General features: G+C 36.0%; 1 protein-coding gene across 9 annotated transcripts in view; it reads right to left on the minus strand.

Moving 5' to 3' along the window:
* The window catches only part of Reph (Regulator of eph expression), a 206,271-nt gene that overhangs the window by 80,822 nt on the left and 112,963 nt on the right, over window positions 1–12,486 (minus strand). For 5 of the 9 annotated variants that reach the window (XR_012456342.1, XM_074121655.1, XM_074121657.1 and 2 more), the window contains one exon: window positions 1,486–1,518. The exons of the other annotated variants lie outside the window; for them this stretch is intronic. Coding sequence is in view for 4 of the 5 variants with exons in the window: in XM_074121655.1 (XP_073977756.1) it covers window positions 1,486–1,518 (33 nt within the window). In the remaining variant the exon portion in view is untranslated. The remainder of the gene's footprint in view (window positions 1–1,485; window positions 1,519–12,486) is intronic. 9 annotated transcript variants of the gene reach the window in all.

Consider the following 12,486-nt stretch of genomic DNA (forward strand, 5'->3'; position numbering starts at 1 on the left):
CATACAATGTTTTGGTTGAATGAATTTTGATCATAAAGTTTAAAAAATGCATTCCATTACTGTAACGAATTTGCTTGAATGATTCACCAAGATAGAAAGATCAATAAGGGTTGAAAAGGGTGTATATATATATATATATATATATATGCGTATGGGTACCATGTGAAAGGGCAAATTCATGCGTTATTGAACCCGTAGCAGCATGCGTGAGTGAAAGAGTGCGATAAGAGCCTGCGGGAGAGAGAGAGAGAGAGAGAGAATAGTGAAGGTTTAGCTCTGTTTCAAAAGCGTAACACCATTCATTGATAAAATCTCGCATATGTTTTTTTCTTTTTTTAACTTCCTAATTTAAATGTCAGGCAGATATAAAGGCCGTAGCGTAGTGTTAATGTTCGTTTATGCACACCACAACAAGCACACCACATATATATAGGCAAAGGATGAAATAAATCAGGGCTAAAACTCATAAGACTTTTTCGTAGTTTAACATAAAAAAAAGGTTTAAATGTAGATTGTTCAAAATTCAGATTTCTCAGCACAACAGATTAAAACCTAAATGTAATCTGAAAACTCTATAGAGTTGGACAAAGCAAGCCGGTCTTTGGGATTCACTGGAAAGTCTTATTAGATCGGAATCAAGTCCACGAACGGAACCTATTCCAAAAAACAAAATTTTCACTAATATCTTCATGGACTTTTTTTGGGAATCAATTAAAAATGAAGTTCATCATCAATTTCATCCCTCATCACCTCATTCCTTCTTCAATCTATTCAGCATTCTTTCGTAAATCCCTTCACCTATTTCTCATTAATCTCTTCACCATTCACTCATCATTATCTGCATCATTCCTTCGTAAATCCCTTCACCTACTCCTCGTTAATATCTTCACGATTCACTTACCAATTTCTACATCATATCTTCGTAAATCTCTTCACCTATTCTTCGTTAATCTCTTCACCATTCACTCATCATTCCTTCGTAAATCCCTTCACCTGTTCCTCGTTAAACTCTTCACCGTTCACTCATCATTATCTGCATCATTCCTTCGTAAATACATTCACCGATTTCTCGTTAATCTCTTCACCATTCATTCATCATAATCTGCATCATTCCTTCGTAAATCCCTTCACCTACTCATCGTTAATATCTTCACCATTCACTCATCAACTTTTCATAATTCTCTCGTTAGTCACTTACTTCTGTCTCTCGATAATCTCTTCAGATTCCTCGCCACAAAAATTATATTTCTGTAGGTACTTTTATTTATAGATTTGATTAAAAGCTTCTTCAAATGAACTAATAGAAATCAATAAAGTGATAATGGAAGTAAAAGAAAATCTACTAGTTGGACTGGTTCGTTATTCTCTTAAATATTTTTCGAAATTGCATGTCCTTTTTAAATTTAGCTGAAAATAAACGAGTTAAAGGGAATTTAAAAATTTAATTTACTTTTTATTAATAATTTTGTTATAAAAATGACTCACTGCTGGAGGTTTCAATGTAGTGACCGTCCTCAGCTGTAACAAAACAAAAACGTAATTATTTAGTAAAATATTCTAATTACATTGATAAAGTTATAATTGAATAAAATTATTAGCTAAAAAAAAATACTTTTCATTGCAAATGAGTGCTCAATGGTATTGGAAACTGAAATATTAGGAAGATAAGGGCGACCCTTGGGGTGTACCGAATTCGAGGGTGGTGTTTTCTTGAAGGAAGTCCAATTTAGTGAGCCCCGCGTTGTAAATCCTTACATATATCTCTTACATATACGAGGGTCGTTTGAAAAGTCCGTGCAAAAATAAAAACTACTTAATTTTTTGGGGTAAACCTTTTTTATTTTCAACATAGTCTCCTTTTAGGCTTATACACTTCGTCCAACGCTGCTCTAGTTTGTTGATCCCTTCCGAATAATAGGATTTGTCCAAGTCTGAAAAATAGCCATTCGTTTCTGCAATCACCTCCTCGTTTGAATAAAATCTTTTTCCCGCCAGCCATTTCTTCATATTAGGGAACAAATAGTAGTCCGAGGGAGCCAAGTCTGGAGAATAGGGGGGATGTGAAACGAGTTGGAACCCTATTTCCATTAATTTTGCGACCACAACTGCTGAGGTGTGAGCTGGTGCGTTGTCGTGATGGAAAAGGACTTTTTTGTGGGCCAATCTTGGGCGTTTTTCATGCAGCTCGGTTTTCAAACGGTCCAATAACGATGAATAATATGCACGTGTAATAGTTTTACCCTTTTCCAGATAGTCGATGAGGATTATTCCTTGCGAATCCCAAAAGACAGTCGCCATAATCTTTCCGGCCGAAGGAACGGTCTTCGCCTTTTTTTGGCGCAGATTCCCCCTTGGTAACCCATTGTTTAGATTGTTCTTTGGTCTCAGGAGTGTAGTGATGTATCCATGTTTCATCCACAGTGACGAAACGACGCTTAAAGTCCTGCGGATTCTTCTGGAACAGCTGCAAACCGTCCTTGCAACACTTCACACGATTTCGTTTTTGGTCAAGCGTGAACAATCGCGGCACCCATCTTGCGGATAGCTTTGTCATGTCCAAATGTTGATGCAAAATATTATGTACCCGTTCATTCGAGATGCCCACAGCACTAGCAATCTCACGCACTTTCACTCTTCTGTCATCCATCACCATATCATGGATTTTATCAATGATTTTTTGGAGTAGTAACCTCAACAGGGCGTCCAGAACGTTCAGCGTCACTTGTGCCCATATGGCCACTCCGAAAATTTTGAAACCACTTATAAACTGTTCTAATCGAAGGTGCAGTCACCATAATGTTTATCAAGCTTCTCTTTAGTCTCCTGAGGCGTTTTGCGTTTCATAAAGTAGTGTTTAATCAACACACGAAATTCTTTTTCGTCCATTTTTTGAAAATCACTCGACTTCCTCGATTCAAACGAATGCCAAACACAAAGAAATAGACCGATCTGGCTGAAACTTGGTGTGTGTTCTTCCAAGAGATGCTACTAACTAAACATAACCTCGATACGCGCCAGTGGTGCTATCCCTCTGACTTTGCACGGACTTTTCAAACGACCCTCGTAAATATCATAACAATTATAACTTAACAACCATCATAACCAGCAATGATATTAATGATTCAAATATTCCAAAGTAAAACCCTAATTAAACCATAAATAACCCACTCTGCCGCATAGACAACCTCTCATCTACAGCAATCAGAGTGAATAATTAGGATAGGATATGACCTCTGTTTTAAAATTGATATTCTGTTTAAAATGATATAGTAATTGTGGTGTTCATTACTAATTTTTGTTCTCCCTTTTATTAAAAAAACCCTGTAATTTTTTAATATACGAGGGTCGTTTGAAAAGTCCGTGCAAAGTCAGAGAGATAGCACCACTGGCGCGTATCGAGGTTATGTTTAGTTAGTAGCATCTCTTGGAAGAACCCACACCAAGTTACAGCCAGATCGGTCTATTTCTTTGTGTTTGGCATTCGTTTGAATCGAGGAAGTCGAGTGATTTTCAAAAAATGGACGAAATCGTGTGAAGTGTTGCAAGGACGGTTTGCAGCTGTTCCAGTAGAATCCGCAGGACTTTAAGCGTCGTTTCGTCACTGTGGATGAAACATGGATAGATCACTACACTCCTGAGACCAAAGAACAATCTAAACAATGGGTTACCAAGGGGGAATCTGCGCCAAAAAAAGGCGAAGACCGTTCCTTCGGCCGGAAAGATTATAGCGACTGTCTTTTGGGATTCGCAAGGAATAATTCTCATCGACCATCTGGAGAAGGGTAAAACCATTACAGGTGCATATTATTCATCGTTATTGGACCGTTTGAAAACCGAGCTGCAAGAAAAACGCCCACGATTGGCCCACAAAAAAGTCCTTTTCCATCACGACAACGCACCAGCTCACACCTCAGCAGTTGTGGTCGCAAAATTAATGGAAATAGGGTTCCAACTCGTTTCACATCCCCCTAATTCTCCAGACTTGGCTCCCTCGGACTACTAATTGTTCCCCAATATGAAGAAATGACTGGCGGGAAAAAGATTTTATTCAAACGAGGAGGTGATTGCAGAAACGAATGGCTATTTTTCAGACTTGGACAAATCCTATTATTCGGAAGGGATCAACAAACTAGAGCAGCTTTGGACGAAGTGTATAAACCTAAAAGGAAACTATGTTGAAAAATAAAAAAGGTTTACCCCCAAAAATTAAGTAGTTTTTATTTTTGCACGGACTTTTCAAACGACCCTCGTATATGAGTTAATATAATTAATTTCCCGAGCGGTTAGAAGCGAGACCTGTCGAGCTAATATGTGTTGTGGTACTGGGTTCGATTCCCGGTCCTAGGCCTTGGATCTTGTTTAATGGTTAATAAAAGAAATTTACAGTAAAGTATGTTTGCTAGTCACCTCCGTCTAAGACACCTAATTTGGTAGATGGACGTAAAGCCCCGTCTGAAAAAATAGGCAAATACTTTACTAATAATTAATTTCAAACCAGTCAATAAACTTTCTTTTTCTTTATTCAAGAAAGTAGTATACACTTTGTATAATTGACGAAGTTCATGAAGTTTAAAAACAGGTTTCATTATTTATAAGTACTCTTATATTATACAGAATTTAATAACTGGTACATATATTTTTAATAAGATCCAATTAGTTGTGATCAAACTGCTACCATGGTTACATTTTTTACATTTCAAGAAAGGACAATTTCTTGCTAATCGGTACTAATAATTATAATTGGACCAAATGTTCGTTTCAATTAACTTTAAAAAGGTTATAAGGTGAAGTCTAAATATTTAGGTTATCTTCAAAAAGTTGGGGGCCACAAGATAAATCAAACTAACCAATTATTAACTCAAAATGTCTCTTCTCTCAAAATTATTTTAAAGAAAAACCTCTTCAGCTAAGAAGTTATCCTTGAGCGTCAATTTTTCCTAAATCACTGTTAAAAATTAGATGATTAAAATGAAAAATGGACCTATTTCCGGCAAACGCTCCTTTTATTATGTAATTTAACCCTCCCATAAAGATCTCAATATCCCTTTTGTCAATGACCTAATTCCTAAATTTCCATAATAGCCTAACCACCATACATCCCACAGCACAAGCCTGATCCACAACGACCCAACCCGACAGTTCTCCGCGACGCCTGGTAACATCGTTTCACATTCCTAACCTCATCATTACAACCACCAGAGAGTTTGTCCCAGCAGCATTTGCTGGACCCTCTCAGCATGCTTCCTTGATTATAGCGCTGCATCCACCAGGTTTCAGCAAACAACTTCGATATAGAACTCGATATAGAATATATTTACATGTCGATATGTAAATAGAAAACAAAAATCGGAAAAATTTTTAAAGAAAGTTGAAACCTTAATAAAGTAAATAAGTTAAGGAATCGTTAAGTCAGGTTGTCTATACGAGGAGGGACCCAAAATAAACGGGAATTTCCTTAAAACTTCTTTATTTCTCATTTTTTTTTTCACGAAATTTTAATTGCCTTCAAAGTATCCTCCATTGACCACAACGCATTTCTGCAAACGATTCTTCCATTGTTCAAAAACAGTTTTTACATTCATTTTTCGGGATGTCTTTTAGGCCTTCCAGCGATTTTCTCCTCTACAGTGGCAAAACGCTCTCCTTTCTAGCCTTTTTTTGAGTCTAGGGAAAAGAAAGAAGTCACAGGGAGCTAGATCCGATGTACAAGCGGTGTCATGCCATTTTTTTTTCTCAAAAACTGCTTCACGGAGAGGGCGGTGTTGGCTGCCGCGTTGTCATGATGGAAGTACCAGTCGCCTGCGCGCCAAAGATCTGCTCTTTTCTTCCGGATACTCTCCCTCAATTTTTTCAAAATCGCGCAAGTAAAATTTCTAGTTGACAGTTTGACCCGGGGGGGGGGGGGGAACGAACTCCGCGTGCACAACACCTCTGTAGTCGAAAAAAAACAAAAACAAATGAGCATTGTCTTGATGTTGGACTTCACTTGGCGAGCTTTCTTGGGACGAGGAGAGTCAAACGTCTTTCACTGGCTTGATTGCTGCTTGGTTTCGGGGTAGATTGTTAATATAGTTTCAAATTTCTGTGATTTATTTATGTCTGAGTCATTTTATCACAACATAGTGCTTTACCATATTCTGACTCAGTTTAAAAATTTCAAAATAAAATTCTAACATAATCAAATTTGATAAAAGAAGTCGTAATTTGCGTATTTGGTGCTTATAAAAACTGCTTATATTAAACCTAATGCTTTATTTGTAATACTTTTTCTTTTGAAACCAGAAAACGTTTTGATTTAAGTAGTCCACGAGGATAATCAGACCCCCTAACTTAGGGTGATTAGAGATCGGGGTGTTCACCCAATATACATTTTTTCCCTCTTTCCGCTTTTACATCACCTCACTGCTGGTTTTACTTCCTCACTCTTTTCTCTCATTTTCCACTACTTCTTTTGTTGTCAAAGATTTTCTTCTCCACCACATTGAAATCCTTTTTCTCTTGACGCACCCTATATTCTTCTTTTTTTTAGCCTCTTTTCAATTTTCCAGTACGACCCTTTCATCTCTTGAGGTGTACTCCACTGCGCCCTATTCAATGATTTTCATTGTTGAGATTTCCCTTTCATTTTCTTTTTCTTGCTCGTTCTCTTGTGTCCTTCAGTCTGTATAACGAGATTTTGTTTAATAACTATTTTTTTAAAAAAAATATTCCTCAGCGTAAAATACATTACATTATCATTATCACAAAAGTACCAATAATTACTTTAATGCGGTGTTTCTCTTTTCTTTCTCTCTCTCTCTTTGCCGAGAAAATCTTTTTTTCCTTTTTCCCTTTAATTAGGATTTCTCGCTGCTACTACAAGAGCCGAGGAAATATGAGAGAAAATTAATTAACATCAGGCGTTCATAACGCATTTGTTCTCGTTCTTACTGGTTAACCTTTTTTATCTTCTTTCATACTTGCTTTTTTTTAATGTATTTAATAAGAAAATTAACAAGGCAGACTGGAGTAAAACCACTTACTTATTTCCAAGCTAAAAGATACTCTAATTAGAAGCAATTAAATATATTTTTAAGAAGTGTATTCTGAATGGTTAATGAATGATGTACAAAGGGGATTGACAAATTACGTAGTATAATTAGCAACCGGAACTATTTTATGAACGAATCGTGCCAACCGGAAATATTGTTTTCGGCAGAATAAATTGTTTATTTGATTGGGATGCTTTCAAAAAGTTTTACGACTTTTATTTAAACAAAAAAAAAATATATGGATTTGAAACAAGACAAGAACTCATGATTACCTTATTGGATTCCAGGGAGAACACTATCCGAAGGCCGGATAATGCACTGGAAAAAGCTCCGGGCGCCCTTGAACTCAGAAACTGACGCACCCTTAATTTTTTTTTAAAAAAAAGGACAAAAAACAACCAGGACTGATTTACTACGCACACCGGAAATCGATCTATACTTAGGCCTCAAACTTGCAAGCATTCTCTTGCCTTCAATCTTTACACTCGTAAAGTTCTCCATCGAGAAACCAATGCTCCATATCATGGACCAAATAGAACCATCATCATTCATAATGATCTAAACCAGTGACGGCGAACCTTTTGAGCTCGGTGTGGCAAAATTTTGAAAAATAGAAACATAATTTTCGTGGAGTGTCCACACATCCCTTAATTTACACTTATTCCTTAATTTATCAAATAATGCACTTTACTCAACTTGTGAACATGTACTGTGCCTTCAAAGGTGCCTCTTCTGGCTCGCAAGCCAGGTTAGCCAGGAGGTTATCAACTGCTCCCTGAATCTGAACAGGTACCTTTGAAGCCACAGTACATGCTTCACAAGTTGAGTAAAGTGCATTATTTGATAAATTAAGGAATAAGTTTGATCCTTTACATGAAAGATATTGATCACTTAAATATATGACAGGAAGATTCCAATTTTTTTGGTAATTAAACGCAACTCTCCCAAAATTACCTAATAATTATTAAACCTTCTTGTTTGTAACAGATGTAAAATTAATTTTTAGCCATTTTGTGTTTGCTTAAGAACATCTAAAGCTCTTAACATTTGATTTTTCTTAGAAAAATCACTTGGAAAACGACTTATTTCTCGATATTAAGAAAAATACTAGCTTTACTGCCTTGGCAATATTTTTAGTAGAAAGGGGATGAAAAAATACTTAAAAATGACCTATCGCGTGCTCTTATTTCTCTTTGATAACAAGTTAAAAAATTGAAATATGATTAATAAATACCAGATTTTGGAACGGCCTAGCACCTTTAATTTTGAAGATATCGAATTGCGGTTTCCGGTTTCTTTCATAACTTTTTATACTCTTTAAAACTGTGTATATGAAAATGGGAGTCAACTGCGAACCCTCACTTTTGGTCGCGCGTCAGTCTTCTGATATTCTGAAACTAGAGGTGACGGGCAACAAATTTTTCCTCTACCATTTTTTGCTGAGGTTAACCGTTTAAGCATAAAATGCATTTGAGCCGTCTTAAAATGAACACCCTGTATAATATTGAACAATTCAGAATTAAATTATTAATTATTATTAACGTAAGTAATATTATTTTTAATAATAATCAACTCTGGCCGTTATGAGAGACAAATATTTGAATTATGAAATTTTTTATCTTTGAAGATAAAAAATCGCGTGTCATAGGTTCACCATTACTGATCTTAACATAAGCTCGCTACCAGAAGAACATACTCGCCTCCCTTATGGTCCCAATTCTCTAATCCATCGCCTCTCTTCTTTATTCATTCCCAACAATCCATATTCGGGACTAACGCGGCATTTTTTTTTCTTCTTAATATTTGGATGAAGATAGTTAATAAATACCGCATTTGGATAGTCACCAATGGGTGGGTGATAACTAGGGAACGGATTCGTATGTATTTACATATTTTTTTCTAGGCAATTTACAGACGTTTTTCAACTAGAAGTATTCATACTGACACTTTTTAAGCCGTTTGAGTCTACTTTTATTTCACATATTTCCACATATTTGGATGTTATCGCATATTTATACATATTTGATTAAAATAAATAAATATTTCTACATATTTAATCAAAATATGTACATATTTTTTCATATTTTTCATTTTGGGCATATTTTCATAATTGGGAGGTGGTTGACAGGAACTGTGAACCACAGACTGTAGGGCTGTGAATCACAGTGGGTACAATGGTTATTGTAATTTACACAGAATGCTGCTAAACAGTGACGGGCACTTGTTAGTTCTTTGAAGTTGTCTGACGTTGTCTGTTCTTTCAGCTCGTTCGTTGAAGTGTCCAATTCATTTCGTTCGGTCACTTAGTGTATTCTTTTTTGGGTGAAATGCCACGAACATCGGCCTCAAACAAACAACTGGTTGCTAAATATCTTCGCGAGTTTCCAGCAGAACTTTTTCGAAGTGATGGAGACATTTTGTACTGCACAGCTTGTGACAAGCGCGTTTCTTGCTCTCAACGTTCCCAAGTCACCCAACATATTGCCACTGGATCGCATATTCGCAATTGCGTATTTTTTGCACAAGCCATTACCCAACTTGAGTCCCAAAATGTTCGACTGACAGAAAACGTGTCCAACGTTAAAAAAGTCATCGAAAAGGTGGAAGGAATACCTGGGAGTAAGGGAGATCTGATCAGATCAAAACTGGTAGAAGTACTGAGCAAGAACAAAGGGTGGGAGACCATCTGCCAGATTTCTGTTATTATCAGTGGAACAGAAGTCACCTCAGAACATCGTGTACCCTTTGCAACCAACGAGATAACTTCTTTCAGCAAGGCACCTATAACATCTGTTGATGTTGAACGATCTTTTAGTCGTTACAAGTCCATCTTACGCCCAGATCGTCGTCACTTTACGTTCCAACATTTGAAATTTCATGTGGTTGCAAACAATTTCGAAGAGTGAAGTTTTCAAAATTGAAAATTTAACACATCTTTTTATAAATTGTAAAAATGTTCTTTTCTTGTATAAATAATTATAACTTGCCAAAAAAAAATCCATTTTCATAAAAAAAAATGTCCATTTTACTTAAATATTCCAGAAAATATTTTAAGAAAATCACATATTTTCCACATAATTGACGAAAATAAATGCATATTTTAATTAAATATTTGGCATTTTTAAATACATAAAAATCCGTTCCTTAGTGATAACTCTGAAGATCACACTATTTACTTTTTGCAAAAGATTTACTCTTCTCTTTATAAAGTTTAAATTAAATAAATTTCAATAAATGAAACAAATTTATATAAAATTTACGTTAAATTTCATCTAACTTCTTGTAAAATTAAATTCTACGAAATTATATTGCACACGAATGCAACGACGTGTATATATGTATATTTATTTAAAAGGGAAAATTTGCAGCGGGTAAAATTGCATTAACAAGGTCAACCCCCGTGGATCGTCAGCAGAAAGTGCGAGCATTTAAACGGAAATAACGGGTAAGAGAGAATACCAACTTTCAACAATACACGGGAATGAAAATACTCTGTAACAATATTATAGAGGAAAACAGTTGGTACACAGTATGTATACTCGTATATTGCACGCTCGCCTTCATCAACAACAACAACAACAACAGTGCCAGCTCCAGTACATATATTCCTCCATGTTGGTAACAACAAACGGTTATAATATCCTAAAAACCGCCCTATCTGCCACTCTACTCTAGGTACCTTTATGAACCCACATACCAGAGCGGACTCTGGCAGTTTCGTTATAACAGAAAGAGCGTCACTTGGCTGGCATTAACTGGAACTCATTCCAGAATGTATTTATTGCTCAACTCTATTAAACTCCACAACAATTTCCAAGTCTTCCATTTTCCATCTTTGTTTTTTATTCTTTTGTTTAAACATTAATTCCTCAAAATGCATTCGTTTTAAAGAACCATATCAATCCGACTTTTTTGCTTTTTTCGAGTTATTCTTCACACAATTATTATTTATTTAATTTATTCGGAAAATTGTTGAATTTTCTTAGGAAAAAACTAGTTCAATATTGTGAGCTTCAATCCAATTTCCAATTCTTGCTACCGCTATCTAAGACAGCTCAAGACTATTAGACTATAGGATCATGGTTATCTCTAGAGAACAAACTTCTCTTGAACAAAAGTAAACTTTAAAACTGTAGAAATTTTGTTCCGATTAAAGCTCCAAAAGTACAAAAAAGAAATCCGTAAAAATGGGTACACTTCTACTGAAACGATTCTGATTGCTAACTAAATCTTGGTCGTGTTAAACTAATTGTCATGCCCAATCAAAATACAATATTTGGGCTTCCCTGGTAATTTTAGTTTTTGGACTGGACTATTCACTTAGATACTTGTACATACCCAAAACAACAAAACGCATGAACTGTTTCCTCAAACACGAACTTTTACGCCACTAAACTGAAAACTAACCGAAGGCCTCTCAAATCGTGTATTTCCAGTAAAATCACGAATTAAAAGGAAAACAAAAATTAAAAAAAAAAAAATAGAAGAAGGGGGAGTGAAAACAATTAAACTGAAATCTTCATTGGGATTTGAAGCGATAAAAAGAGTTCAATAATGGGCCGATTCAGTAATATAAGTGGCAACTCACAGAGGATATTAATCCAGGCATTGGGAAAGCCAATAACTTCAAATGGTGTTGTGCCTAAAATTAAAAACAGAAAAAACGATTTTCATGAAAATGAAAAGCACTGAAAATGTGTTTTTATGAATCAAGGAAAAATAAATAATTTTCTTTTTTAGAAATTTATTTGCTACTGCACACAGATATTCATTTAGCAAATGTGTATTTACGAATGAGCATTTGAATTGTGTCACAGTGCTCAGTGCCACAACCGGTATGACAGGATTAGAGAAACCAGCCAGCGCTGGGACTCTCAAGGAACTTGTTGGAGGTTGGGAAGCAATGAGATCATGTGGCTAATGCCAAGAGACGTGGAGGATTGTCAGGATAGGACGATTTGGATATAGTAATTGAGCCAGGGGAATTTGGGTGCTCAGAGAATTTACTGTGGAAACATGTGGGAATATGAGATCGTTATGGAGGGTGCGATTGGATACATCGGCGGAGCAATTTAGACTGAAAAGATCGGATAGGTTGGATATTGGATGGTTTAGTGGAGCCCCACAATTCTGCTCCATACGTCCATATTGGTCCTGTAAGTTTGTTGTGTACTTAGAATGGAAGATTTGCGAGGAATCGGTCAAATAAAAACAACTCGTCTTTTTGCCAACGTTTCGACAAATATATTGTCCTCTTCTGGGCGTGGCTCTCAACCCGCAGAGCCACGCCCAGAAGAGGACAATATATTTGTCGAAACGTTGGCAAAAAGAAGAGTTGTTTTATTTGACCGATTCCTCACAAATCTTCCATTCCAATCTAAGTTTAACAATTTGCGGTCACGAAAACTATATATTCATATTTGTTGTGTACGTTCATGGAAGATTTCAGATTAAG

This window comes from Rhodnius prolixus, unplaced genomic scaffold, assembly GCF_049639745.1.
Source record: "Rhodnius prolixus isolate KJV_2025 unplaced genomic scaffold, Rpr scaffold_8, whole genome shotgun sequence".
Classification (NCBI taxonomy): domain Eukaryota; kingdom Metazoa; phylum Arthropoda; class Insecta; order Hemiptera; family Reduviidae; genus Rhodnius; species Rhodnius prolixus.